The sequence below is a fragment of the Chrysoperla carnea genome, chromosome 3 (assembly GCF_905475395.1).
Source record: "Chrysoperla carnea chromosome 3, inChrCarn1.1, whole genome shotgun sequence".
NCBI lineage: Eukaryota > Metazoa > Arthropoda > Insecta > Neuroptera > Chrysopidae > Chrysoperla > Chrysoperla carnea.
This window is the reverse complement of record NC_058339.1, coordinates 40,593,649-40,619,640: the sequence shown is the minus strand read 5'-3', so window position 1 is coordinate 40,619,640 and position 25,992 is coordinate 40,593,649. Positions and strand designations below refer to the sequence as shown.

The 25,992-nt window shown below is 27.7% G+C and overlaps 2 protein-coding genes across 6 annotated transcripts in view; one reads left to right on the top strand and one right to left on the bottom strand.

Annotated features, from left to right (window-relative positions):
* Positions 1-6,673, top strand: part of LOC123295148 (potassium channel subfamily T member 2) — a 142,272-nt gene extending 135,599 nt beyond the window's left edge. The window contains exons 20-21 of the mRNA XM_044876381.1: positions 5,507-5,712; positions 5,775-6,673. Of these exons, the coding sequence (XP_044732316.1) occupies positions 5,507-5,712; positions 5,775-6,552 (984 nt within the window). The 3' untranslated portion in view covers positions 6,553-6,673. The remainder of the gene's footprint in view (positions 1-5,506; positions 5,713-5,774) is intronic.
* Positions 6,674-18,643: 11,970 nt separating this feature from the next.
* LOC123296946 (interferon-inducible double-stranded RNA-dependent protein kinase activator A homolog) lies at positions 18,644-24,553 on the bottom strand. 5 transcript variants are annotated; one of them, XM_044878676.1, is made up of 8 exons: positions 24,396-24,553; positions 23,867-23,961; positions 23,437-23,565; positions 23,223-23,376; positions 21,564-21,699; positions 21,201-21,504; positions 19,443-19,592; positions 18,644-19,050 (listed from the first exon to the last, which is right to left on the bottom strand). In XM_044878676.1, the coding sequence occupies exons 2-8, from the start codon at positions 23,894-23,896 to the stop codon at positions 18,802-18,804; spliced, it is 1,152 nt and encodes a 383-aa protein (XP_044734611.1). In that variant the 5' UTR covers positions 23,897-23,961; positions 24,396-24,553; the 3' UTR covers positions 18,644-18,801. The 5 variants fall into 5 exon arrangements, with proteins under 5 accessions (XP_044734611.1, XP_044734612.1, XP_044734615.1 ...); XM_044878677.1 differs by having other exon boundaries at positions 23,437-23,532; positions 24,396-24,551; XM_044878680.1 differs by lacking the exon at positions 19,443-19,592 and having other exon boundaries at positions 24,396-24,550.
* Positions 24,554-25,992: the final 1,439 nt, after the last annotated feature.

Below are 25,992 nucleotides of genomic sequence, written 5' to 3'. Positions count from 1 at the left end.
CCTGTGGCTGGACTTTGTAACTTCTTAACGACATTCATGGCTATCGTTAAACTTAACCAACGATATTGTGCTTGATTTAGACAGTCATGTATATTGTGATCGTTAATGCCATGACAGCAACATCCGAAAATCTGTCATCTTAAATAAACTAAGCCTCTAACGATAACGATAGTGATAGCGACAGTCATCGTTAAATAGTTACAGGGTACGGGTACTGTTTGGTTTTACTATTTGATTAATTTTTCAAATCTATTAATCATTAAAATTAATCTATCAAATCTATCAATTGATAAAATAGAATTAAAAATTAAAATTAATCAAAATACTAAGGTAGTTTTCTGTAAATAATTCTAATCTGACAAAAAATTTTCTTTGAAAAAAAGTAAATTATATTTCAAAAAAATTTTCTGATTTTATTTTGATTTTCTTTTTATACTTTACTATTAAAGTTCTTTTAGCGAAAGATAATTCGTTTTTAATAAATTTTGCTACAAGTTTTTAACACTGCATAATTTTAAAATTTTTTTCTTATTAATAACGTATTTTTAACAGGCGGCACACGCACGACTAAGCTGAAAGGGTACAAATTTGATTTGTATTTTATATGCATGCATTTTCTTTTATATAAAATAAGATCTAATCTAGCTAGAACGCCAATCAGCATGTGGATTAACTTTTTTAAATATTATACGACAAAATTTTGCCAAAAATTATATAAAAAAAATTAAATTTGAACCCTCACCAAATCAAAAATTTGCTCTTCCTTACCATCGATATTAATATATTAAGTATATACAAGATATATTAACACTAACTCATATTGACATTTTAAGTTACTGGGATAATACCTCGAACTTATGTAATTTTAGGAACAATGTTTTAGGTCGTAGGATAGGTAGTACTTAATAGCAGTACACGCAAAGCCTTATTATAACTTCCAAATACAACCATCCCTCATTCGTTTCTTTTTTGAACAATGTATTATGAATGTTTGTCCTCGCAATTTTCCATAGAAAATTGTTGTTTCTGGGTCCTGAAATCTTTAATCAGAATCCCAGCTACACGGTTGAAACTGTCTTTCCTTTTGTCTATTAACTTTACAGAATGAAGTTCGACTGTCATTGATTTGTGTTGCTTTTAGCTTTCTGTACCTTTCCATTTTGCACTGCTATATTCACCCATCGAACTTAGAAGTATTTTCTCGTTACTTCGACGCAACTTTAGCTTATCTACGGCATTTCCATAAATAAAGCAAACACTTTCATAAATAAAGTAAATCATTCCTAGAATTAAGAGAGTATGATGGAAGAGGTTTTCCTAGTGGAAGATTTCGCTCGACAAGTTTTTCTTTATACCTCCGAGAGAACTCAAAGATATGTAAAAAATGCAATTAGCAAGAGATGTCACCGCGCGATCATCATCTCCAAAATGTAATTATTAGTTTTAATCCAATAACTGGAGGCATTCAATATTTTGATAAATGTTGCTTCATAAAGTAATTATCTTCTGGAATACACACCAGCAACGTAAGCTTATGGGTATAAGGCTTACAAATGCATGAATCAGGAATCATACAAATGCAAGTCCACAGTCGTACCTATAATTTGCACCTAATTCATATACCTACCTGTAATAAGCATTTTACACCTGATAGATTATAATAAATACACTTCATATTTGACATCAGGAACAGTCCTAACAATTTTCTGGATAAATATCTATCTTATTTTACACTCTAATAAGAAAATAATCTACTCTCTGACATTGAAGACTTTTGTCGGACACTTAACAAGGTCGAGTCTCCGTAGTCCAAAATTTTGAAAATTTTATAGTATCGGACAACGAATTCTTCAATTTTTTGAGTATCATACAAATGTCTTCAGAGTTGGGGAATCGATTATCTTATTATTAGATAATGAAAGAAAGTAGACATTCACAAATTTTACGCAGCAGGGGCAATTTAAAACTTGTCAAGTCCAGAACTTGTCGCAAATAAAGTACGGTACGGTACTTTATACCTGACTTGTGATAGAAATTAGAGCTCAGAAGAAATTCATTCAGAAGATAGAAGATAGAACTCCTAATACACATAGCTCGAGGTATTATGTTAAACAAACTTCCAAATGTTCGGGCATTAAGAGTATTAATGAAGTTGTGTAGTATTATTAAAAACAATTTGTATATATTTTAGCATGGTATTATTAAAATTTCCTAGCACGATTTTTTCCCACAGAAAATTAAATTGTGTGTAATATTTCTTATTAACTAATTTTTTTTAACAATTTTCTGCATTCATCTAATTTTAATATAACGTCAAAATTTAATATTTTATGTGTGGTTTGTAAATCAATTTTTTAATAATATTATTTTAAATATTTGTGAATAACTTAAAATTAAACGGTATTTTATTTTTTTTAAATTCATGATGGTTCGAAACTGTTTGTTAAAAATAATATTAATCTCAATTTCAATTGGCACTTTTTTCAACCATCCAGATTTTATCATAAATAAGATACTTCGACATTTCCCTTAGATTGTTTGTGGGAGTATTTTTTCTGCTTTATCTTTCCATCAATTTTTTTCGCCATCATTAATTACTGTCATCATTTATTCGCTATTATTTTAAAAATTTTTATAATTATCTTCTATAAGATTGAAAGAAAGAAAAGTGGTTTTCCAAATGAGAATGCTTAAAGTTATAATTAAATATCAAACACTGCGATTAAACCCTTTAGTCTATCGACTTGAAACTGGGATATGTTATAAGTATTCATATTTTACTTGCCCTGGCTACTTTTTCGAAAATCCTGATAACTTTCCCAATTTTCATTGTTCACATTCAAGTACAGTGAAATGAGAGAAATTATCTGATTGTAAAAAATTGGGGATATTAACATGATTTTCGAAAAAGGAAACCAGGGTCAGTAGAATATGAATACCTATAACATATCCAAATTTCAAATCGATAAAGTAAAGGATATAATCGCAGTGCTGAAATTCAATTGTAACTTTTACCATTCTTGTCTGGAAACCCTTACTTACTTAAGAGAACTAAACGCCAATCAAAAATTTGTATAGAACAGCCTTAACTTGAAATACGTTTATCGTGCAAGAGAATGAGAGTATAATGTGCTCGTACATTATACAACTTCTGATTTTGGAAATCAAGTAAAGGAGCTAAGAAGAAAAAATACTCCCTGAATCATTTCTACAACAATACTAATTTATACTGAGCACTTATTTTGGTATTATACATTTCTTGGCAAAAAAAAATCCTTTTCAAAAATCAAAATCTACCAAAATTAAATTACATTTTCTCCAAATCTAAATTTTATGTATATATAACTAATAATTATGTAATAGAATGCACGAACTAGTTTCTCTATTATGCTTCCCTCTATTTTCGCAAGCTTGACGAGGATGTAGGTTCTGATCGGGTTGGGGTAACATACAGACCGAAGCCAGGTACTAATTGTCTCGGTTGTACACATGAACAAAATTCAGATATGGTGAGTGGGCACGAATCTTTTTAAAACTTATGAAAATTTATGATCAAACGATACAAATTAAGAGAAATGTAAATAATGTACTCTATAGAAACATAATAATTCAATATTTGCTAAAAGTAATATAATGTTGAAATTATCCTCTATTTTAAGTGTATATACTTTGAAAAGAACAGTAGTTAATTTTTAGGTTCAAAATGCGAAAAATACCTTATCCCTCAAATAATTTTGACGAACCCATGGACATTCGCTCAGTCTATTATTGCAGATATTATCCGGTGCACTTTGAAAGATCTGCCAAGCATGTACATAGATAAATGTTTATAGATGGTATAAAAAAAAGTACTAGTAGTATCGTTTTAATGTTTTTAAGCATAAAGTCCGCGATACATAGCCCGCGGGACAGCACCCTTTTTGTATAATGATTAATACATACTTCAAACTTCATGAGTGGTTTCTTTTGGAGAGTCAACCAAACTTTCTCTCTACGACGCTATCAAATGGTCATAGTGTTCGACAAATTTCCTGCTGCTTTCTTTCAGACCAATAGCTTAAATATGACTTGATCATGCTCATTTTTTTTTTCATTGAAAACGCAGCACTTTTGAAAAAAATTGTAGAGAGAAAGTTGGATAGACTTGTCAAAAGGGAGCCACTCACAAGTCTTCAAGTCTATATTGATCATTTAACAAAAAAGGTGCTGTTCCGCATACTAATAGCTTTTACTTGTATCGGTTAATGAAATTGTCATATATTAGAACCGAGTATTCAATTATTTTTCCTTTATTAAATCTATTTATCTAAAGCAGAATCATAAAATTTTTGCTACTAGTGTAGGTACTTGAAGATGGATGGTATGTTTGTAGAAAAATGATACTCTATCATTGGCTACCATATTTTTTTACACGCAAGTATTTTTTTTTTTGTTGGCCTAACGCAATAAGAAATAATAGGAAATTGAAAGCCTCCTTGGAACTACTAACTCTTGAAAAAATAGTGAAAGAATTTAAAAAACACAGAAATAATTTACTTCCAATGATTCATGTCCTTAACATACCCAAAAAAGGCATGTCTGCTTTTATTGTATCTTCAGATAATGTCGCGATGTTGTTATAAAATTCGTTTTTTCACAAAGGTTACTGTAATTGCTTTAATTGTTTAAACAAAAATTCTAAGCTGTGTTTAATTTTTTTGCAATATTCTTTACAATATACGAATGCAGCTCATGGACATACGAAGGGTGACTGAAAACTGTTTGTGGGATAAAAGAGGAGGAAAATCAAAAATAGTAAAAATAAAATATTTTTCTCATCACAACCTTGAAGCTATTTCCTTCAAAAATTATTTATAGCTATTTCTGTTTAACGATATAAAAAAGCAAGGATAAAATAACAACATAAATGACATTTTTGAACTTAGCTTTTTTGTCTCTTGATAAATCTGCATCCATGTAAAAATTCAAATTTTATAGTTTTTAATCTTCACAAAACACATTTACCAATAAGATAAGGAATATTGGATTGTCACAACGAGCGTAAGGAGAAATTGTTTGTAATAACCACATGTCGTGTCTAAAAGTCTCGTACGTGAGAGATCAAATTTTTTAATGAAATTGCGACATATTTAATATACCTTTTTGCCGTTAACAAACAAAAATTTCCCACTTTATATAGTGAAACTTTAGTGGATTGCAACTACTGTAATTTCATCGACTGCGCATCATTAAAACTAAATTTCTATAATTTATATTTCTTTCACTAATGATATTTTTATGAAACGTATTATCTTAGAATAATTCTTTCTATTTTATTTATATTTCATTCTAGTTTCTATTAATTTGTTCGTTCGATCTTTCTGCTTGATGCTTGTTTAGTACCTTCAGAAATGAAAGAATATTATTATTTTTTGTTTTGCTATGGCATGATTTTTAGGTTTATGTGTGCAATATTGAATGTCGTAAATAATTTAATAATTATATCTCTATTATTTATTATAAACAGTATTCAATAAATATGGTTGACGAAGCAAAGGATAATCACGCACAACAAATTGAAAGGGCTGAAATTGCTAATTTAGTTCGATCAAGAATGGAGAGCTTAAATTTACCAGGAATTGATTATATGGATGTTAGTGAAAAACGAAATAGCTTATCTTATGTTATAATTAACCCCAGTTGTGATTTAAAACTAGAAGAAGGAGATATAATGTATGTGTTAATGTTTCGTTAAAATTTTTGTAAATTATTACTACTAATTTTTATTTTTTTAGTTATATTGTTCGTCCAAGCCCATTTTCTGCCCAAAAAACGTTCGAAAGACATAATAGTCGACGAAAATCGAATATTAGTTTTTGTTCACAAAATTTAATTCAACAAATGGCTGCAGCAGCACAAAGCGGCAGTAGAAGAGGTTCTGGTCTAGGATTGCCTACATTCACAGCACCTAGACCGCCTCCGTTAGTGACTACTAAATCCAATTCATTATCGTTACCAGATTCTCCAACTGTAGCGGGAACATTTCGAGGTAGATCTAATTCATTACGAATTTGTGATGATATTTTACTACGTCGATCAAATTCCCTACGCCAAGGACTTACTAATGCAGGTGTTGCTCGCCGAAAAAGTAGTTTGGAAGAAATTGGTTTCTCTCATTTTTCAATGGCACCTTCAAATCATAACAATCCAATCAAAATTGCATTAAATAGTAATATAGGTTTAGAGGTAACTCCGCCAGAGGAAGGAAGCAATCCTAGTATGTCAAGTAATACCGCTTTAATAGTTGGTCCTTCGAACACGAATATTAGTATGGCTCCCCCAACAATCGGGCTACCACCGTCTCCTATGAACGATTGCTGTTTAGGTGTGGCATCTCAATTTGGCAGTGCAACTAATGTAAGCCCATCTAGTAGTAGCCCATTGGGTGGTATACCATCACCTTACTGTGATCAATCTAGTAGTCAAAGTCAATCCAGGCAAGAAAATTCTGGAGGAGGGCCAATTCAACCTCAAACATCTGAACCACAACATCTTCAAGGAACTATCGTATGATATCATCTAATGTGGGGGAGGAGACTGAGCAGCGTCGTCAGGAATAAGTGGCTCTAAAACACATCCTGCAAACTCCTCACTTCCACATAGGTTATCAAAAATTCAGTTAAAATAATAATTTTTTCAAATAAATTTCGACAAAATAGAGTTGTTTTTTAATTACTTTTATCTATTACTCGATAGATAAAATTTTATCTATTTTCAAAAAAATAAAAGTGAATCAATGAAAAAAGAGAATACACATTCTTAAAATAAATTTCGATTAGAAGAGAAGCAAGTCTTTGCAGTTTTTAAGCCAAGGGGGTGTTACAGGGATTGTCCTAATTTTCTTCACTATCCTGATGTGTGTATTTTTCTGTTATTATTTACTATTCTTTTAATTATTTAACAAACTTTAAGTTTCCATTCATAGTTTACGACATTAAGTTAAATATCTGAATATTAAAACTATTCAAAGATAAACAGGCAACTTAATGTTAAAATAACACTAGCCAAACCACCTCAGTTATGTTTTAAAAAAATTACCTTAATATAGGAATTTTTACCAAAAATGGAATGGCATACAGAATAATTTAAAAAGCTGATTTTGAGTCTAGAATTGTTTGGTGCAATTCTATAATTTTATAATTAAACAGAGTAATAAATTAATCCTATTCTGTTTCTCATTTTCTAAGTATATAAGACATCCCAAACGAAACGATTAAAAATTTGGTTTTAATTGTTTTTTTTTTTTTAAATAACTTAACTAAAAAAATTACTTTTTTTTTAACAGAATTTCGAATTCATATCACTTTGCTAAAATAATTTTAACTGAATTTTTTGATAAATATTTCATCAAATTGGCCTTAGCTTGAGAATAATAAGTATAGATTAGGTTTTTATTTTGGTGAAAATTATTAAATTGTACAAATTTAGTATATAAAAGTTCAAGTCGATAAATTAAATTTAAAAAATAATTTATTAAACAAAATTTGAAAAAAAAATATATATTTAAAAAAATTATATATTAAAACAAAATATTTTGTGCTAGTAAACGATTTGTAAATAAATTTCTTGAAAATATCTATTTAATAAAAATTCTTATTATTTTATTAAAATCTAAAAAAAAAATATACTTTCTCTAATTGTAAATAAATATTTAAATATATTTAGTATACCACCAAATTATTCATCGTTTTTTATATGAAAAGAAATAATTTATAATAAAAATAAATAAATAAATAATTTATTATCAATGCCTTGGAAATTGAACTTATTATTGGTATTTATACATTGGAAAACGTTCAAACAACATTTTTACATTTACAAATTATATTGTAAAATGAGCTTTCTTGTTTTTCTCACATAATAGACACGATACAATTTTTGTCAATTTATTTTTGATATTACAGCAGTATGAGACTCCATTTTTTTTATTATTGAAAGAGTTAAAAAAATTTCAGCAACTTTGAACAAACCAAATTGCTTATTCACAGACTCTAAGTGACCGAAAAAAGTATCGTCTTTATGACATCATTCTCTTGTAATTCTAAACAATTCGATTGCTTTGATGGTGTACAAAATTCATTTCTATGTTAATCAAAGAGAGTGTTGCCTTGCGGTGGATTTACCAATCTATCAGCATAATTTGGATCTTTTTACCAGGCACGCACGCTTGCTTAGGTAAATGTAAATTCTTTTATAACTTCAACATAGTTTATTTACCATCTAATATCAAGATTATTGTTACATTTTCGGGAACATTTTTTGATAACGGAACGAATGGTGTCTCATAAGTTAGATATACTATGTGTATCAGAATAATTTTATTAATTTTTTTAAACTGTACATTTTAATAACACCAATTTTTGGCTTGCGTTTCTTAATCTGACTGAATTATTCTATAATAAGTGATATATTTTCGATTTCGAAATACTGGGAAGTTAATAAAATAATCATTCAACAATTTTAAAAATTCTTACATAAATTTTAATTTTCTGATACACATTGTGTTCTATTTTAATTAACACTCTCAAAGTCATTTCAAAATAAAATCATCATCCAACAGTTTTAAAAATCCTTACATAAATTTTAACTGATTCAGTATAATTGTTTTATTGTGATCTGTTTTTGTGAAATTGAACATATCCAAATTATACTGTAATTAAATTACATACTGATTTCAATCGTGATGACAAAATTTCATGACAATTTATTAATTGATTCAATTATAATAGAAATTCAATATAAACGGTTACAACAAAATAATACTGTGTCCAAAAAATAAGGTGACATTTGAATTTAAACTGCGCGCGTTTTTTGTGCATTATGAATTCCTTCGGCCCGGTCAAACAGTCAACAAAGAATATTATTTGAACGATAAGCGTCATTTGCGTATCGCTATCCGCATATAAAGGCCGTTATTGTGGAAAGACAATTCATGGTTTTTACACCACAATAATGCACCATCCCATACTGCACTCATTATTCGTGATAATTTCGTCAAAAACTCAACCCATATCGTTCCGCAACGACCGTATTCACCTGGCGCCGTGATCTTCTTGCTGTTCAAAAGACCGCTCCGGGGACACCGTTTTGATACGATAGAAGAAATTCAAGCCGCAGCGAAGACGGAACTGAAGGCAATCCCGGAAAGTGACTACAACCAGTGTTTCGAAGATTGGAAAATCCGTTGGCATAAGTGCATTGCATCGGGAGGGGATTACTTTGAAGGGGATGAAATTGATTTGGAAGAATAAATAAAGAATTTTCAAAATAAATACAATGTCACCTTATTTTTTGGACACAATAGTATAGGTATGAGTTTACAACTGTCATATTTAACAAAAAATTTTAAAAAATATAATGTATAAAATACTTTTAAATTTTCTGATTGGAGGAAAATGTTAAAATAAATATTTATCTAGAATTCTTCTAAATTGATGGTCATCTCGATATTCAGTATTAATTTTTCAGGTATGTTGAATGTGGGATCAAATATAGTAGGTAGACTATTTAAAAAAAAAAAAAGATTATATTAATATATTAAAAAAAAAAAATTATATTTAAATAAATAGAAAATGATCCAAAGTAGGTATATTGTATTTACAAAATTAAACACATATATTTAATATATACATAGAGGTGACTCATGTAAGTTGCTACAAAATTTGGTTGAACTTGGAAAATTTATTTTGTATTTATATGATTTCTACACAAAAACTCTTAATGGCCTTGGTCTTTACAGTAGTAACTTTTAATCAAACTTCAAATCGCAAAGTACAATTTGAAAATAATTTGACATTCGAATGTCCTAAAAACAGATAAATGGTAATCAAATTAAGATTTTAAATCGGAAAAAAAACTAAATGGTATAAAAATTAATATGATGATCTTGAAATTGAATCAAGATTATTTTTCGCGAACTAGCAAAATTGCTGCTTTGGAGTTAAAAATGCTGTTCACTAATCATGTCTACATCCATAATAATTACGTTTCGCGTGGTTTTGTAGTATGGAAGTGTAAGTGAACCATATCTTTTGAAAAAGAGAAATAAATTGCTGTTAACGCGAAGCGGCATTCACTTACATGAAAACATTTTCATATTGAGATTTTATATAATACTCAATTTGATTACCTATTTATAACTCTAGCAAACAATTTCACTAGGTTTCCTTATTGATATGAATCGGAATTAATCGGCAATCGACGTTTTTCGATTCATTCCTATTGAAACCCAAACGAAAATTTGAAATAAAATATATGAGCATGAATAGATATTTAAAATTTTTGCCGTATTATTACCATTTATTTCGACTAAAGAGGTTTACCGGGTTTTAATAGGAAACAATCGAAAGTTCAAATTACGATTTATTTTAATAGAAATTCTATTAGAATTTTTAGGTCTAGGGCGACTATCTATAAATTTAAAAGTGTATGCAAAATTTTAAAAATTTTGTATTTTGAAAAATGTATTTTTTGGGTATTAAAAATTATTTTATATTTATCATTATATTTTTAAGAGTTCACTTTTAATCATACGTCACATCCCTAGAAACGCATTTCTTTCAACAATTCCGTACTTTAATAAATGAAGACTCAATTTTTGAATACGAATTAATTTGTATGAGATGAATGGCGCCGAAATCAAATAAATTCATATAAATCCACCCTTAATCTCAACAAAACATAATCATTAATATAAACGTATAGGAACGAATTTAACAATAAAATTAATTCAGTCGTAAGTAAAATTACAATACTCAATTCTCTTTTTTGTTTGAGGCGCCTTTTTCGAGTAATAATAAAAAATATTCATGAAAATAAAAAGGACCAGTAGCTTTCGTGACCACTTACGTGACACTTATACATTCATAACAACTTGCATGAGAACCTTATATACCTAACATATTTATTATTCATGTAATAAATCTTTATAATAACGATTTTTCTACTAAAATCTTTAAATCGTAGGTACATTTTAGTACCAAAATTAAGTAACTATCAAATAATAATATATTTTAATGTATCCAAAATTAATTTTTTCAAATTTTATGAAACAAAATCAATGGCCCCACTTTTAAAGAAAAATTAACATTGTGCTTTTATTTCACAGTAATTTTGTTTCTAAATGTGATATTTAAACGGTCAAGTTACAATCTTGTTTCCATATATACCTAATTTATCTTGGTCATAATTTACATTTTGTAGTTAAAAACGGTACTAATATGATTTAAGGGAAAAGAGTAGAGGGAATGGCGCAATCAAATATATTAACGAATGAATCCAAATAGTTAAATAGCACAAATACCTTTTAATTAATAAATAATAAGTGATTGAACTAAAAAACCTTATAGCCTCAAAAAGACTTATTAAAATTCTTATAACCTAAGAAAAATATCTTTGATGGAAATAAGTTTTGGGTAGCCATTTCTTAGACTAATCCGTTATGAAACCATTCATGAAAACAAAGAGGTTATATAAACCATAGAGGCAAGCATAGGAAACGCAATAAGTGAATTATAGACCGTTAAAACGTGACCGAAAAAAGGGACCGCCTTCCCTCTTTGCCTCTCAGCCTGACAAAAGCGATATAATAATATTTTGAATTATTGTATAAACACGTACATGTCTGTGACTTTCATAAAGGTAATATTAGACAGACGAAGGGAGCTATACGCGTACTATTTTTAGGTCTCTTTCTATAACGATCAACCGTATGGATGGCCACATTACGGTTCTATGTTATTACTTCTATGCATGAAACCCATCATGAAACAAATAAAAAATATTTGCAAAATCGAAGACTTCTTAAAATAATAGAGATGAAAACCTTTCTTTAATACACTATGATATCAGTAAAAACAACTGGAAATGCCAAGCCAAGATGGTGTACCATTTTTTAATAATCTAAATGCTTATTCTCTATATACTACGATGCTTATTCCATTACTATCAGTCTCAAACTTTTTATTTTGAAGCAAAGATTCTTCCTTACATTTGCACGGATCAATTTGCCAGATATATAAAGTACTTGTGAAGATATTCAAATAAAATCTGACATATCAGATAGCATTAGTCATCGTTACTATCTTACTTCTTATCTTACATAAGTCCATAAACCAAAGATAACTACTAGGAAAATCACTAATGACGTCAAGTAGTTAATATGGCAATCACAAGTAGGCTTAAATCTTAAGAAAAACAGCAAGGGTCTACGGTATGATTAGACCATTAAAAGAGTGGATTGCTTTATTTGACAATTCATTCATACATTTGAACAGTTTTGTTGTAAATTACTATAATTTCTAAATATCTTTTTATTTATTCAATGCCTGTTGAAACACAATTAAAGAAACCGGTTGAAAAACTGATTTGATGCAAGGTTCACCCCCAAATTATAGTTTATTACATAAAAAAAAACTATAATCTATGGGTTCACCTCTTACATGTTTAATTTGCTCTATTGAATCAATAGAGCTCTATTTTAGGCACACAAAAACGCATGGATACCTACACTGATAAAACTATAGCAGCTGCCCTTGCCATAAAAAAAATCTTTGAATAGTTTTCATTCTTCTTTAAATTCTCTAAAATTTCTTTTTATCTCCCAACATAACCGTCCGTTACATGAATTTATTCTATAAATTAAAACAATTTATAATAATTTGGAAGAAAATCGTTATTTTTAAACTTTCAAATACATTATTCTATTCAAAATTCAAAAATAAAATTAGGTATTAACCAACTGCAAAAAATATGGGATGTGGTCCAAAATTTTTTTTTTTATTAGCTGGCATTAATGCTTACTGAGCCAGACATTGATAGAATAGTAACTTTTTAAGACTGGTATTTAAAAAATAATTATATATAAATTCATTTAAAAAGAAACATTTCCCAATTTATTCAAAAATCGCATATCCCATTAAAATTTTTTAAAGCATATATAAATAAATAAATTATGTCGATATAATATCTGTACAAAGTTACAAAATAAGGTTTAAATTGAAAATTTAATTTGAATAAAATATGATAATTCATTCAACTGCTTTGGTATGATTGCTTTATTTGTAAAAGATAATAAAACAATTGCCAATAAAAAAATAAACTTAAGAATTTTATAAAAAAAATGGACTTAAACCAAAATCAATTTTAGTGAATGTTATTTGTAAAAATAAAAAATAGATTAAAAAGCTGTTTATAAAACAGTTATAAAAAATATCACCGACTTTTATTTTCGCTTTTTAGTATAAAAAAAAAAAAAACATTTAGTCATTGCAATATTTAATTGCAGAAACCTGTGTATAAAGCCTTTTAAAAATTAAAAACAATGTAATATAATAAAAAATAAAAATAATATAAATAAAATACGCTTAATAAGTTTATTTGTGCGCATGCATTATCCTTTGAACTTTTTCTATAAGTTCGTGTCCATCTCCATCTTTTGTAGAAATACCACAAAATTATTAAATCTTAAGCTAAGTATGATTTATTATTTACCACCCATATGATAAAGAAAAGTATAATTCAGAGAATTTACCTTGCTAATTGGAAATAAAATTATTTGGCGCGTTTTTAAAAAAATCTAGAAATCGTTCTGGGACAAATTTTTGGGATTTCTGTTTTTGATCACATTACGAATCCACCCCCCCCCCCCCATGATCACGAAGTATGTTCCTCAAAAAAGATGGATTCCAAGTAAGAGGCCTGAATAATTATGAGTGTACTCAACAAAATCAAACTCATGTGAACTTGACAGAACTTTACTTATTTTCTATAAAAACTTTAATAAGAAAAGAAGAATCTCTGTTAATTTGTTTTATGAAAATGTACAATATGATTTTTCATGAAAATTTAATTTTTTTTAATAAATGAAAATCCTATTATATTTTAAATTTTGTTTTATTTTTTAAATTTTCTTTCCTCCAATTATTTCAAAAGAAAATATTATATCCTATTGTTTCTTTCAGAACAAAATGATCAATTAATTAATTATTTTATTAGTAAAGGTAAGTATTAAATTAGTTATATACTAATAAATAAGGCTGGTGGTTGTAGGGTATAGCACTTGCCTATGAAACCAAGGAACGTTGGTTCGTATCCTGGCGTGGAAAACATTTTTTCTTTTAAATTAAGTGAATTTTTCCTAATGTTAAAAATTTTCCACTCTTTTTATAGTTTAAATTATCTATAATACCCGCCCTCTTGCTATAAATAACGCCTGTTATACATGTCATAAATCACTATTCTGTCAGGGGGTGGGAATTTAAATAATCATAAATATATCTCACTCTTGATCAAAAAAAAAAATCATGTTCTCCTGTTACAAAATATTAAAAAATATGTACAAAAATGGCTTGGTTATGTTAAAATTTGAAACTTTTTAATAGGAGAACATGTCATATAGTATATCTCACTCATATTCTCCTATTACAAAATATTAAAATTTGTATTTATAAAATTAAAAAATCGCCCGTAAGACTAAAATTTGAAATTTTGTAACAGAAGAACATGTTATTATATATTTTATCCCACTTTTTTATAACATATTCGCCTATTACCAAATATTAAAAAAATACTTATTTATTTTGCTTGCTTTTTTGTTGTACATGCTCTTTCTCTTATTCTTCTTAAATGAAATTTTATAACATAATGTAATAGGAGAATATGTTATTTCACAAAGAAAAAAAATTAATTATGTTAGTCCTTACTTATGCCATAAATCACTCTTCTGTCAGGGGGTGGGAATTAAAATAACATAAAATATACCTGGCTGTCTTATTTATTTGTCGCTTTTGGTCCTCATAACAATTATCTAAAAAAATGACATTATCACAGCATAATAAATTATTTAATTAAAAATTAATCGGGGCATTCCTAGCTACGAACCTCGGTACTCTTTACCCGGAGGCGGCTGGGCTAGCCACTATTCCACCATTGACATGTTTTACTTATCAATAATGTAATATACATAACTTTTACTCTCCTTTTTTTAATAAACTTATTTTCTTAAACTGAGTATTTATTTGATTTTCTTACCTTTTTTTATTAACCTCAATAAACTTACCTACTTATAAATGAATAATTGTAGTAATAATTTTTTTTTAATGTAGGTTCTGTTTGATATTCCTTAAATCAATGTAAAGGATAAAAAAAGGTAGGCATATTATTGAATAATAATATTACTTTTATTAATAATATTATTAATATTACTTATTATATTACTTTTTCAAATATAGTAGAATACCCTACAATAACAATTACTAACTAGGTAATCACTCCAATGAATATAATATATAAAAAAAACAACAACAAGTGAAAACAAACTGAAAATTGACTGAGTTAATTGTTGAAATACCATGTATATACTGTGTTGATTACACTGTCACATTACACATACATACATGCCACACATATATAACTGATATACAATTACCCATATACAATTTGCGCTTAATTTGCACTCACGGGTAAACAGTGATGTTCACGAAAAAATGTTGCAAACAAAAGTTGTTTACTTTTTATAAGGAACATTTTTCACATTTAAACTTTTGTTCTATCTCTAACGATGTACAAGATGGGTACTACGGGTCCAAGACCCAATTGACCTACGTTGCTCATTTACGAAGTTGACCTCACTTTTAACGTCCTCAGCACGCTATAATAATTTCAGCTTGATATCTCTTTTCGTTTTTGAGTAATCGTGATGACAGACGGCAGACAGACAGACAAGTGAAAATGAAAATTAGATGATTGTATGAACACCTATATCAAAATTTTCCTCGTAGCATCAATATTTTTAAGCGTTACAAACTTGGGACTAAACTTAACATAATATGTATATTTCATATATACATGGTATAACAACCTTTAGCTTGGACTCAAAATTAGATTTAGGATCAATATAAAAATTGAAATCACAAATAACTTTTGATCTTACGATGAACTGAAAATCTCTGGAAAAAATTATAATCAGGATAAAATAAGTAAACAATTTCAACTGAAGACATTTATTTTTTAACTTACCACATACATCAATATTAAATCCTTTTATTAACAGAGTAATTAGAAAAGTTTTTTTTTTGTTTTGTTTTTAAATACAACAATATACTCACAACTACAAATTTTTGAAATTTAAATGAAAGGCAAAAAATTAAAAATTTTTGCTAGAGTACAGTAATTTAAGTGAAGTAATTGTTATTTACAATTTAATAATTAATAATTAATAATAATATAAATAATTCTACAATTATGAAGGTTTTTATTATTGATACATATGCTAATTAATAATTGAAGTATATGAAAAAAAAAAAAGTATAAATAAAAAAAAAGGTTACAACCTCTATACTTTGCATTAAAATAATGCCTCTTTCCTAAAAAGGCAATTCTAACCATTTAGCAACAAATATTTTAAATAAAAATGATTATTCTATTTATATATTCATATATTACTTATTAATTTATCTTAATTTCTAAAAATTAGACTTACAATTAGTAAAAACCAAAATATATTTGAAAATAAGCCACATGTATCTTAAGCCATAAAAAATTCTAAAAAATTATTCATTAAGGAAATACAGCAAAACTCAATAAATAATTTTTCAGTTAACTAAAATGTAAATTGATCCTCGAAAATGGTTGAAAAAAAAATTGTGTAATATTTCTAAATTTTACCAATTATAATTCTAATTTATTCTAAATAACAATTTAGAATCAGGACTTCATTTCAATTAAATGGTTTTTATTATGGTAAGTATAGAAAATATTTTAATATCATAAATATTTGAAATTTAATATTAAAATTCTACACATTGAAAAAAAAATTTAATTTAAAACAAAAAATCAATTACATTGAAATGAAAAATGAATTCAATTTTTATGATTAATTATTAAAAAAAATTTGGTATATTAATTGCTAAATGATAACAAATACATTTTTAATAAAGCAAAAATCATTTCTATCTGAAAGTACTAAGCAATTTATGTTTTTTAATTGATATAATTTCCATCTGGTGAAAATCATTTTTGAAAATAAATATTTTTCACAAATCTTAAGTATTGACAAAATTCCCAAAAAAAATTATTAATTGAGGAAATACAGCAAATCCCAATAAATAATTTTAATGTGAACTTTAAGATACAAATTGATTGCCGTAAATTTAGTTTACGACATTTAATATTAGTATTAATTTAAATTTATAAACAATTTCAATATTATCCTATAGTTAAAAATCCATTTCAATTAAATGTTTTTTTTTTAATGAAATATATAGTGAAATTTTTAATATTAAAATTCATACGAACATTTAATATTAAAACTATACATTCAATTTCAAACAAGTGATTTGAAAGAAAACCACAAAAAACCATTCAATTTGAAATGTAAATATTTAAAATTTAAAGCATTATCAATAAATTTTGTATATTAAATTGCTAAATGGCATATTATTAATTATTTAATAAACTCTACACGTGACTAATTTAAAAAAACGAAAACTAAGAAATGAAATTGATAATACAATAATTTTAAATATTTTTTTTTTAAATCCTCGCAAAACAAGATAAATTAAGCTACAAAATGAAATAGGTCAACAAATGACAAGAATGAAAAAGCCTTCGTAAATCAAAAAGAAAATAAATTATGGAAAATCCCACTAATTCTATGCAAAGTATAGCTTGTATAAATTGTGCATCCGCCATTATGCAAAGTTGGGTCAAACAGCATCATATTAATTTTGGGTAAAATTATTTTACTGACCCGATTTCTAATTTATTAGAGAACATGCTAAATACCAACATATTTATCGATAAATCATTACACTTCAAATATTTACTTTTATTTTTGAAATCGGCCCATAAATTAACAAAAACTAACGCGACTACTAAAATTAAATTCATGATGAAATTAAATTTGATAAGTATGTAAATGAAATGATAGAAATTTTCATTAATATAGAACAAGTAACTTTTTACCATGAACAGTTATCGAAAATATGGAATGTCGCCATGAACGTAAAATAACGTGAAAAACTGAAGCCGATTTCGATCAGATGAATGAGAAATAAACATTGACATGTCAATTAATTTTATGATTTATAGTATTTACCTGAAGTGTAAAATGTATACCTTTTATAGAGAGTAAAAATAATTAATACCAAAATATTTTGATTTTTTTTTAAGTAATTATGATTAAATGTATTGTGAACTTGATTTGAATAAAAAGATAATTTTTTTAATAAAATTATGGTGATGTGTAAATAGGTTGCACTTGCTTCAATTTCATATTTATGAACAATAATATTTTGAAATATGAATATATGAGAGAAACGTAAACCATTTAGTTTTGGTATTATATTTTCTACTATTTTGGTTAATAGCGCATTATTAATAAACTTACGTATAAGCACTGGTTTTTTTGATATCGCGCAAGGAACCATAATACTCAATTATCGATTAATATAATATACAACTGAATATATATTTTGATGTATTTTTACAGTATATTTGACTTAAAATTTTGAATTTTTCCACTTGTAGTAATCGAAAAACAAATGAAATACGAGGACAAACGGAAAAAAAAAGTTTAAGATGATATCAAATATACAATAAAAATATACATAAATCGAATGCTTTCGTATTTTTTGGTATTATTTAGCCAAAAATTTCGAGTTTTTTGTGTTCGTGTGATGACGTAAATGAGGTATTTTTTTGATATTTTTAATTTTTAATATTTTTTTGTTTTGTTGACTTAAAATTATTAAAAATTTTACCTCACTTTTTTGTCATTATTTTTAAGTACTCGAGAGCATTTTGTGCTGCACTTGACTGTGCATCTTTTGAAGTTGAACCAGATCCATAGCAAACAGCTACTGGTAATGTAGATAATTGGACGAGGCATTGATGTTTACCAGAAATTGATTTCTCTTCAATGTCTACGTAGGTTACTTCGAATTGTTGTTCTGACGCAATTTCTTGTAGGAACTGCACGAAGTTGAATGATTTATTATTCAAACAAGTATTCTAGAAAAAAAATATTAATTAAGAAAAATTATGAATGAAATAAAATAAAAGAAGGAAAAATTTTGTTTACAAGTCAAATAATTTCTATCTACAATGCAAATTTTGACTAGCTTTTCGATACACGCGCATACGAAATTATAATTTTTAACCACGGTAATTGAATCTTCCAAGGATATCCATTTCGGCTTTTTTGTGGTGCATTAACTACATACTACAATCAAACGTTACGAGAGAATTAAGAATCCTTCACACACGATCAATCACACATATATACACATATACGCTAATATTATCCACCTTTGTTCGCACAAGTAGGTTAAAATAAATTGAAAAAAAAGAAATTATAAAAATACTCTGCTTCGTTTCGTCATAGATAGGTAAAAGTTACATACCTGCAATTCCGACAATTTTTTGCCAGTGGATAATTTTAAATTTTTGTGGAATTGCGAAACTTTATGGCTATGTGGGGTTGTTAATGTGGAGATTTTACTATCTTTCAACTCTGCATAACGATTAAGCATTTTTCCAATTTTTTGATTACTCTATAAAAAAATGAGAAAAATTAATTAACTTACGAAAATCAAAAAGCTTTTACTACCCTTTAAAAAAAAAAATGGGCTTCAATGGCTTTAAACGCATATTGATAAAAACAGAATAGAGAAAAGATAGTAAAATCTTTTTGAAAGTAAACAATCAAAAAAAACCGTACTACAATTCAATTTTTTGTAACATGTAGATAATTTAAAAATGTAAGCTACTTAGAAAATTATTCATAATTAGGTGATTACAAAATAAGTTATATAACTGCACAAAAATTTAGTATCGAATGATCCTATCGATATAATTCCCATAATTTGTATTTATTTTTATTAATTAATTTTATTATAATATCATAAAAATAATGATTTAGCATGAGTGAAAATTGAAGCACATATTTGTGTGGCGTGACACGATTTTATGTAGATGGAGATCAATGAGGAATGCAGGTTGGTTTATGAGTTTTTTGTAACCACAGCGTACAAACTGCGTCAACGTCACTCTCCAGAATCCACCATACATAAACCCCCGTTTATATTAAAGTGTCCCACGCCACCTCATCAAGCTGCGTTCTATTTCAATTTGAGGTAGACATTAAGATCTATCTGGAATAGACTGGAATGATCAACCATTTTCGTAATATTTTTAACTATTGAAAATCATCTCAAGCATCGAAAACCGACATATTCTGCAAGAAGAGCAGGTATGATGTCATATCTTGCAGAAAGAGCAAAAGATAAATTTTTTGTATTATTTATGCGATAAAATCAACCATTGATTTCCCATTCACGGATCGAACTTTATTATGACGCTTAAAAATTGCGGTATACTAGCGAAAATTTTTTGAACCTATATTATTTTAAATTAGTTTTTTTCTGTCCACAAAGGATAATTATTGAAGTGTCTTAAAATTGATTAACACAAACTATCCTAGCACATGTGTAATTTTTTATCTTAGCACATACTTTTTTACATAATACAGTCCCCAGGTTGGAACGTAACATATCCTGAGACACTTGTCGTAGCAAGATAAATATACCGATAGCTCAATAAATGAAATCCATTTAGCCGTTTAGATGTAACTTCACAATAAGAAAGACCAAATTCTTAAATACAAGTAAAACAAAACCAATTCGTTTGAGATCTGTCAAAAACAAATTTAAAATAATATAGGTTTAAAAAATTTCGCAGGTCTACGCTTTAAGAATCTGAAGTTCAAATATTAAAATTAATTCGTTGTAGAAAGTCATTCCATTTTAAAATGGGTTGCTGACTTTTTGAAAAATATTCTCCTCAAAATATAAATTGTTCCTGTTAGTTTAGAAATCAGTATACATAAGGGAATCAGTTAACAGAAAACAGTAAACATAACACAAAAGGAAATCAACAACGAAAGCATCATGCGCATGCTCTGTTTTTGTTCACGTCATGAAATTTTATGAATTTAATGTTTGAAAAAGACTAAAAATGATTTTTACATAAAACATTTACTTATTTCTAACGAATAACGTAAAATAATAACAAACTGGTTATCGATGTAAAATTAGTCACTTATTTTATAATCACTTGACTTTTTTGCTTCCACGCAAAAATTATAAAACAAACATTTATACCTCTTCTTCATCATCCATTAGAGTCGGTGGCACATTATTACCCTCCAAAGGCATATCTTGTAACGCTTGCCACATTTTATGTGCAGCTTGTCTTTTAGCTAATTTCTTTGATTTTCCAGTACCTATTTCCCGATGTTTGAAAACTTGGCAAGCAATAGTAAACATGCGTTCATGAGGTAATCCTTCCTCACTTTCCATGTCATAAAATGGCGGTGGCCAACGACGTGACATACACATTTCTTGCAACCAGCCGATAGGATTTCCAACAACTTTATCTTCATATGTCGATAAAATTGCATGATTTCTGTTTCAAGTTTTTGTTGTTAAAAATATTTTAAAATGACAAATATTTCTTAATCTTACCCATCTTGACCATTCCCATTAGTTGTTTGACCTTCAGAATTATTTTCACCATCACTAGTGTATCCAACAATTAGATCTAGTAAAGCTTTAGCAGCAGCATGTTTTGCCTCCTTTTTAGAACGACCAGTACCAACAGCTAAAATTTTATATAAAAATAGTAATGTATAATCCATATATTATTGTTGAAATTTGGACTCAAAGGTATTATAAACAAGTGAAACAATTAACATGTATAAACAGTGTTGATTACGGAATCGTTTGTTTTTCTGTTTTTCTACGTCATATAAGTAAAGCAAGATAGTCACACAGAACTGATATTCCCATATAATACATACATAGAATCTGCACCCTCATTGGTAAGCAATGATGTTTACGAAAAAATGTTTATAACAAAAGTTGTTTATTTTTTGAAATAAAACTCGCCAAAGGGCCTCCACCATAAATGAAAATTTTTCGGATTCCAATTATTTTGAAGTAAAAACATAATTATCTACCTTTCAATAACCAAGTCATACCCTATAAAACGTTTCAATACAGAAATTGAAAAAATTATTCCCCTTTTTATTCAAAATTTACTAGCTTAAAAAAATGTCTCGCACATCTAGCCCCTAGGGTAATAGTTCTTAAAAAGTAAATAACATCAAGGTTGTCAAATATATCTAATAGTCGACTAGAGTCGTCATCGAATTTAGGACAAATTCCAGCAAAGATATGTTGAAAGCTTCATCTCGTCAGTTTGAAGTGAAAAAAATCACTAGAGCTCACATGTTACCCCCTTAATACTTCGAAAATTATGTAACAATTAAAATTAAATTACATTAAAACTTGGCTTATACTCCAATAAAAGAGGCTTAAACCTTTAAGTTCTTTCTCATAGCTCCGATTGACAAAAAAATCGGATCTCAATTTTTGTTCTGAATAAAACATAAAAAAAGGTACGAGTATCTTTTTTTCATTTTAACTCCGTTAATTTTCGTGCAAATGACTTGAAACTTTTGTATTTTCAAGGTTTTTTATAATATTTTAAAAAGTGTATGATATACTTTTTTCTAAAAATCTACATTTTTCAGTTATTTAACGTTAAATACTTCGAATTCCAATCGACAATAACTCGGAAAGTATTGACTTTTCGAAATATATTTAAATGATACTTTTTGTTTAGATTTGCCCACCCCTTTGAAGGGGTGGTTTACCACCCCTGGGCAAAAGCAACATCAGACACCATATAACTTTTGATAGGTTTTGATAACCAATAAATGGATTTCGGTTTAGGGATTAATCAGTGTTATTGAACCTCTTGTTTAATTATGAATATATCATAATTTTTAAATACTAGAAATAATGTTTGAGGTAGACCTGATAGTTTCGAGATATTTGAGAGCGCCATTTTTAAAACGACTTAAGATTGTCCGGTTTTGGTTCTTTATTTCAAGTGTACAGAACGTCTTATATTGAAAAAAAAGTTCAAGTACTTGTACATTTTATCTTTAGAATCATCTATTTTTACAATATATCAAATTTAACGTCAAAAGGCAAGACCTCTTGTTGTAATTTGTCCTAAATTAAATAAAATCTTTCAAATATTGATTAATAATTTGTGAAAAATTCTAACTACTGTTCAATACAAATACTCCGAGAAAAGAATAATAATTTCATTACCAACAGAATTTTCCATAGTTACACGATACCGAAAAGTGGGTTCGTGGATAGCACCTTCAATTTGGACTAATTCATATTTCGGAGTTAAACCTCGGCGACTTAATAATTCTTGTAAAATGGATACCGGCGTTTTACTTGGCAAGGATGCCATCTCCTATAATAATTACAAACAAAATAATGTATTATTTCGACGAAATAAATTCATTATACATACAATTTTTGCAGCTTCGTTTAGAGGAAGACGATCAGCAGCAGCATGTGGATTAACGCGGGGGGGTCGTCGACGTGGTAACATCGGATGGTTGGAATGCTGCGGCATTGAATTTTGTTCCATCATATGAATCTATAACATAATTTTCAATAACTTATGTAAAAACAGGGATTACAAACTTCAGAATGTATTTTTTACAATTTGCTTATTACAAAAACAGCTACATTTAAGAATACTCTACGTTAGCTAGAAGAACGTGGTTTAAAAATTATTAGTATCTTAAAACATACATTCTGAAGCTTCAGCTACAGTGTTAGGCATTAAAAATAAATGAGAAGGCATAACAGGAAAAAAGCAATGAAAAATGAAATGGATGAAGTATTCGATGAGATGATGAAATTGAAGTATTTAAAAATTACTTTTAAATACTCACAAGTTTTTGATGTCCTCGACTCAAATACATTTTAGTTATTAAAAGCCGATAAGGTAACAAATAGTATGAAAGCAGGTGATGCAAACAGAGAATTCCTAAATTTTTAACACAAGTTTTAAGTAAAAAATTCCAGTCAATAATATTTAAACTAATAACAATAAGTTTTTTACATAATTCAATAAATATAATTATTGAAACAAGACATACTTTAACGAAAGTTAACCACATTCTTAATACAAAAAAAAAATTAAAAAATAGATTAAAATAAAAAGCACCAATAAAATTAATTAAAAAATGATTAATCAAAACATGTTAATAGAAAAATTACTTGAAAAATTTTTAGTGTTTAAAATATATTAATTTTCTAAATGGTTGCCGGTGTCTTTCAATATCGATCGTTAAGCGTTTTAGGTAAAAAATATAATTATATGGATTTAAAAGAAATTAACAACACAAGACAAGACAAAATATATCTAAACCCAAGTAAATAGCATATACGAAAATTATTAATCAAAATTAATATTATTACCAGTTTTCTGACGAGAATAAACTGAAAACCACAATCCTCTTGATTTACACAATTTTGTACATTAAATATGTGATTAAATGCGTGAACCTGATAAAATTCTGTCACTTTGGCGCAATATCATGGTCGTTAATATGTTATTACTTCAATCTAATTAAAACAAATTCCTAATAAATAAAAAAACAATTTGTTTATATTATTATTAAAGCTCAAAATATAAAATAAAATTATTCCACACTTCCACAGTAACTAATGGCGATACAATAAACATAGAAAGACATTTAATTAATCAATGACATTTCGCGGGTAATTTAAAATATGTTCAGAGATGATACTGCCGAATTTAAATTTTATTGGAAATAAATTGTATTTAAATACAATGACTAATAACTTTTTTAATTTTTAAAATATTTTACAAATAAATATTAAACTAAGTATGATTATTCAAAAAGTCTACATATTTTTCAAAAGTTTGATTAATTTTTGTAACTCTGAGAACTATATTAAAATGAACACTTTTTACTTCTAAAGTCTTGAATATTATTTCTTCTGAGAATTTTAAATTTGAATTTTATTTTTCGCATTAAAAATTACAATTATTGAATTCGCGCTTCCCGTTTAACGGTATTGTTATTAATGTAAGGTGTATATATATGGTTTTATCAATGTCTACAGTCTACACCCATTGCGCGCCACACAAATCACAATGCAATTGTAGGTATTATCTATCCATATGCAGTGTTCAGTTGAAATTTAAATATCATTGACCTTAAAAAATACATAAACAAACTAAAGAGTGTAAAAATTAACGAATAAGCTAAAATTTTTGTTTATGTAACTTTACTGAATGAGAACGTCTAAATCAGTCTAAAAAAGAAACAACAATAAACCGTGCGTCAATTTCGCCTAACTTCACATTCGTTTTATTTTAGGTCACGTGATTTTAGTCATAATTACCTACTGATAAGGAAAAAGAATTTATATAACTTTTCATATTAAGCACATATGTACAAGCAGGATGATTACCTTAAAGTTTCTAGAAGTCGGTAGATCATCAACTGTCAGCTCGTGATTATTGTGAATTTTTTTTGTTTATTATTAAACTGTTAATCATGCAGTTATTTACGTCTAAATGAATGTACGCATGCGCCGATTTAAAACATAGCATTGAGCGCTAGTGTACGATAAAGTCTATGGCACTAATGCTACTAACAATAACAATTCCTGCACAGTACTGAGTGCATATTTCATGAAAGTGAATAGTGGGATTGATGATTATTCGATTTCTGCTGGGTGCTTGTCATTAACTATACCGATGGTTCCCGGTGATTGATGGATCAGCTATGCTGGGCGTAAATCTTGACGATGGCAAGCATTCAGCATAAACCCAATATGTCATTTGAAAGTTGAGTATCCGTATATAAAAACCATGGAATTAATAACATAGAACCGTAACGTGGCCATCCAAACGGTTTATCGTTATAGACATGGAGAATGCCATGTAGTAGATTTGCATTTGTTGGCATAGTCTATTTTGCGAATGCTTTGAAGGGAGGATAAGTGAGGGAAAGGTAGGTAAAGGCTATAACGCGGTAGCTAT

Coding starts and splice junctions, on each gene's coding strand:
- LOC123296946 (XM_044878676.1), bottom strand. CDS start 23,896: ATGTATTTGAGTCGAGGACATCAAAAACTT. Junction 21,700..23,222: donor AACTATGGAAAATTCTGTTG/GTAATGAAATTA, acceptor ATAAAATTTTAG/CTGTTGGTACTGGTCGTTCT. Junction 21,505..21,563: donor AATGGGAATGGTCAAGATGG/GTAAGATTAAGA, acceptor AACTTGAAACAG/AAATCATGCAATTTTATCGA.